The 5000-nt window shown below is 47.1% G+C and overlaps 1 protein-coding gene across 12 annotated transcripts in view; it reads left to right on the top strand.

Annotated features, from left to right (window-relative positions):
* LOC113805740 (uncharacterized) overlaps positions 1–5000 on the top strand; it is a 183492-nt gene that overhangs the window by 163168 nt on the left and 15324 nt on the right. For all 12 annotated transcript variants that reach the window (XM_070114764.1, XM_070114763.1, XM_070114762.1 and 9 more), the window contains exon 2: positions 1030–1291. In XM_070114764.1, the coding sequence (XP_069970865.1) occupies positions 1030–1291 (262 nt within the window). The remainder of the gene's footprint in view (positions 1–1029; positions 1292–5000) is intronic.

Genomic DNA, 5000 nt, shown 5'->3' with positions numbered 1-5000 from the left:
TGATTCTTGTTTTTATTTTATTTATTTATTTATTTATTTATTTATTTATTTATTTATTTTTAATGGTATGAGTGGTTTCATCATGATGGTTGTTGTTCACGGGTGCTTGCTTGTTATTTATTGAGTCTATCAGTTGAATGGGGTCTGGCACACGCACAAACACTAACACAAGCTCAAACTCAAACACACGCACAAGCACAAGCACAAGCACACGCACACGCACACGCACACGCACACACACACACACACACACACACACACACACACACACACACACACACACACACGTGCACACACACATGCGCGCACACACACACACACACACTCACACACACACACTACACACACACACACACACACACACACACACACACACACACACACACACACACACACACACACACACACACACACACACACACACACACACTAACACACACACACTAACACACACACACATACACATACACATACACACACACTAACACACACATCATGGAAATGCAGGCCACCTAACCACAAGATTTGAACCATTTCCAATACATTACAACTTAGAGGCTTCGAGTGCCACTTCTCCCAGACAGCTGATAGTGCCACCTTCGCGACAGGAGAGTGGCACGCGTCCCGTCAGGAGAGGCGCTTGTCCTTTGCCGTCGCGCCCACGGAGGCTGGGTGATTGGAGGATATAATTAACGGGTCTGGGTGTTTTTTTGTGTTTTTTTTTTTTTGGAGGGGGTGTTTGGGGGTGGGGGGATTTTGTGTGTGTTTTTGATAGTGTTTTTGGTTGTGTTTTATTGGTGGGTACGATTTTTTGTTTATTTTTATTTTTTTTCTCGTGTGTATTTCTTGATTTTCTTGTTTTCTACAGAAAGGTGTTTGGATGATAATGCTTTTTTCCTGTTTTTATTATTTTTTGGCTTTTATATTTCCTGGGTGTACTTTTTGTGGTATTTCGTATTTTTTTTCCATGTAATTCTCGTTTCCCTAAAATGGTGTCTAATGTTTTTTTTCCCTTCCATTGATTTCCAGGAATACATTCCCTGAAAGTCGTAGGGCGAGTGGGAGTGGGCGGGTCCGCGCCAGATCACGTGATGAACGAGGGCCAGTCAGGAGCAGCGCCAGGTAACCTCCACTCCAATCATCATGCCTCCAGCGATGACGTCACCAAATTCAACGGTGACGTCACGGGCCGCGACAACCTATCGGAGAACACGGCCAGTTTGATCAGCCAAGCCACCGACATCGAGTTCGAACATGACACCGCCGACTACCAGTGGTTACTCGATTATGAGTGAGTAAATGGACGTGATTGAAATTATTTATATATTGCTTTTCATCTCTTTTTAAAACGTTGAATTGTGAGAGTCAAATATCGAGACATTTGCATCTCAAACCTCATCATAAATAAACATATGCTGCCTATCAACTTGTCCGAAAGTATGCCAGTGGCAGCGACTTGGGACAGGGAAAACAAACACTTGGTTCACATCTCACTTCTGGCGCGACAACATCTTTAAGAGACGAATCAATGCCAGGAATATTCTAGAAATTATTTCGCTCTCCCGATATGATAAGAGAGGAAGGGGAAATTGCTAACAGATATGGAAATGATCTCATTTCGAGTAGAAAAAAAAAGAAATATAAAGAAACAACGTATGAAAAATTAGCATAATTTATTGAAAGAGGGAGAAATTGGAGCTTCAGTATTTATTCTGATTTTTGAAAATTATTTGTTCAACATCGTGCATTTATTAAGATTTAGAATATAAAGTATAACGCAAAATCGGTAAAATTGGGAAAAGATAAAAAGAAATAAACAGAGGAAAAAGATAAGCCCCCCAAAATGGAGAAGAAGAAAATAAAAAGAAAAATCAGGGGAAAAGAGAGAAAAAATATACAGAGAAGAAAAACGGAGGAAAAGAGAGAACCAGCTTCAGAAAACTAGAAAGAAAACGGAATAAAATGAACAAAAAAATAGAGGAAGTGAAATAGGAAAGGGGAGAGGTGGGGAGGGAGGTAGAAGGAGGGAGGTGGCAGGGGAAGGGGGAGGGGGAGGAAGGGGGAAGGCAGAGGCAGGGGGCAAAGGGGGAGGGGGGTGGCAAGGGAAAGGGGAGTAGGGGGGGGCAGAGACAGGGGGCTTAGGGGAGGGAGGTGGCAGGGAAGGGGTAGGAGGGGGGAGCAGAGGCAGGGGGCTAAGGGGGAGGGGGGTGGCAAGGGAAGGGGGAGGAGGGGGGGCAGAGACAGGGGGCTAAGGGGGAGGGGGGAGGAGGGGGGCAGAGACAGTGGGCTAAGGGGGGGGGAGGAGGAGGGCAGAGACAGGGGGCTAAGGGAGGAGGAGGGGGGGCAGAGACAGGGGCTAAGGGGGGGGTGGCAAGGGAAGGGGGAGTAGGGGGGAGCAGAGGCAGGGGGCTGGGAGGGGGGAGGGGGAGCAGAGACAGGGGGCTACGGGGGAGGGGGTAGGGGGGGGAGTCGAATCTTCCCCGAGATTGCTTCCAGAACTTTCCATCTCACGGCTCCCTTGAGAAGTCCGTCGCGAGAGGATCCGATCTCATTATCTGCCGTTCTGTTTGGCGCTCGTTTCGTCTTATTACGGCCCGGCTGTCTGTTTGTCTGGCTGTCTGTCTGTTTTGTCTGTCTGTCTATTTTGTGTGTCTGTCTGTCTGTCTGTCTGTCTGTCTATTTTGGCTGTCTGTCTGTCTGTCTATTTTGGCTGTCTGTCTGTCTGTCTATTCGTTTGTATTTCTCTGTCTTTCTGTTTGTCTATTTTGTGTGTCTGTGTTTGTTTGTATTTCTCTGTCTGTCTGTCCATTTTGTCTGTCTGTTTGTTTGTATTTCGCTGGCTGTGTGTTTGTCTTTGTCTCTGTTTACCTTTGTCTGCTTTTGTCTGTATGTCTGTCTGTGTCTGTTTGGAAGTCTTCCTCTGTCTATTTGTATGACTTTCTTTGTCTGTTTGGCGGCTTGTGTGTCTTTGTCTACGTGGCTTTCTCTTTCTGTTTTGTCTTTCATTTGTTTTTCTTTTCTTTTCTGTGTCTGATTTCGTGTGTCTGCCTGGCATTGCCTCTTATTCTCTCGCTCTTTCTCTTTCTTTCTCTCTCTCTCTCTCTCTCTCTCTCTCTCTCTCTCTCTCTATCTATCTATCTATCTATCTCTATCTCTCTATCTCTCTATCTCTCTCTCTCTCTCTCTCTCTCTCTCTCTCTCTCTCTGGGTAAGGGATAAACAGGAAGAATGGGAATAAAAGAGAAAAGGAAGAACCAGAAATAGGAAAAGAAACGGAAGAGAGAAGGCGAGGGAGGAAGAAGAGATAGAGAGAACAGATAAAGAGATTGAAATAAGTTGAAAAATAAAAATGAAGATATGATTGAACCCGAAGAACACGAATGTGGGAAGAGGGAAATATGTGAACCATCAGTGGAAGAAAAGATAACAATAGAAGAGATAGGAAGGAATCGGAAAGCAATAGCAAGGATTTCCCTCTTCTTCCTCCTCCTTCCTTCTTCCCTCCTTGCTTTCTTCCTCTTCCTCTTCCCTTTCTCCTTCGCCCCTCTCGCTCCACCTCTGCTTTCTTCTTCCGCTCCTCCTCCTTGCTTTCATCCCTTCCCTCTCCCTACACCTACACCCTACTCCCTCCTCTTTCCTCCTCTTTCCTCCTCCTTCCTCCCTCTCACTTTTCGCCTCCTTCCTTCTTCCTTCCTCCCTCTTCCTCCTTCCTCCCCCCTCCCTCCTCCCCCCATCTTCCTTCCTCCTCTCTCTTTCCTCCCACCTTCCCTCCTCCTCCTCCTCCCTCCTTCCTCCTTCTCTCCTCCCTCCTTCCTCCTTCTCTCCTCTCTCCTTCCTCCTCCCCTTCCCCCATCCTTGAATACTTAGCGTTATGACTTGTGCAGGAGCGGCGTGGTCCTCCCCAAATGGCCCTTCCCTTTGTTGGCCGCCGAGGACCGATTCTACGGAGGAAAAAGGACTCGGAAGGAGGGAGGGAGGGAGGGAGGGAGGGAAGGGAAGGTAGGGAGGGAAGGAGGGGGGAGGGAGGGAGGGAGGGAGGGAGGAAGGGAGGGAGGGAGGGAAGGAAGGAGGGAGGGAGGGAGAGGAGGGGGGGAGGAAGGGAAGGAAGGAGGGAGGAGGGAGAGGAGGGGAGGGAGGGAGGGAAGGATGGATCTCTTTGCTCGAGGAATATTGACTATCCTTCGGGATAGTGGTGGCTTTGTGTGTGTGGGGGGGGGGAAGGGGGGAGTGTGTGTGTGTGTGTGTGTGTGTGTGTGTGTGTGTGTGTGTGTGTGTGTGTGTGTGTGTGTGTGTGTGTGTGTGTGTGTGTGTGTGTGTGTCGAGGGAGGCCATATTCCGTTCGCGAAAGAAAATGTGTATCTTTCCGTTTCAATGGTCCATTCTTCTCCCTCATTCCCCTCTCTTTCGTATCCTGTATTGCCTTATTGTCCCTTATTGTTTTCTCCCTTTTTTATCCCCTTTTCTCTTCTCCTTTTTTTACTCGACGCTCTTTTTCCTTCGTTTGGTTCGTCGCGCAGAGGTTGCAGGCGCGGTCTTGGGTCACGTGTACTTTCTCCTTCTTCTCCTTCTCTTGTTTTTCTCTCTGTCTGTCTGTCTGATTTATTTGTCTTTCTATTCCCGTCCTTTTTTTTTCTCAAGTCCCTCCCTTCCCCTTCCCTTTTCCTTTCTCCTTTTCCTTCCCTTTCCCCTTTCTCTTTCCCCCTTTTCTCTCCCCTTCCCTTTCTCCTTCTCCTTTTCCCTTCCGCTTCCACTTCCACTTCCCTACCTTCTTATTCCTCTTTTCTTCTCCCTTCATCCCTTTCCCCTTCATGTCCTTCATAGTATATTATTCCCATTTTCTGATTCTCTTTTCATTTCTTTTTCTTTCCTGTCTTTCTCTTTTTCTTTCTTAATCGTAATACTCCCAATTTCGTCGCAAAATCTATCCTCCTTTTTTATCCTTCCCATCCGGCGAAGGAGGGAATAAGGAGACGAAAACGAAAGCAGAAAAGAGCTGTCGC

The sequence above is a fragment of the Penaeus vannamei genome, chromosome 36 (assembly GCF_042767895.1).
Source record: "Penaeus vannamei isolate JL-2024 chromosome 36, ASM4276789v1, whole genome shotgun sequence".
Taxonomy (NCBI): Eukaryota; Metazoa; Arthropoda; class Malacostraca; order Decapoda; family Penaeidae; genus Penaeus; species Penaeus vannamei.
This window is presented reverse-complemented; position numbering and strand designations above follow the sequence as displayed.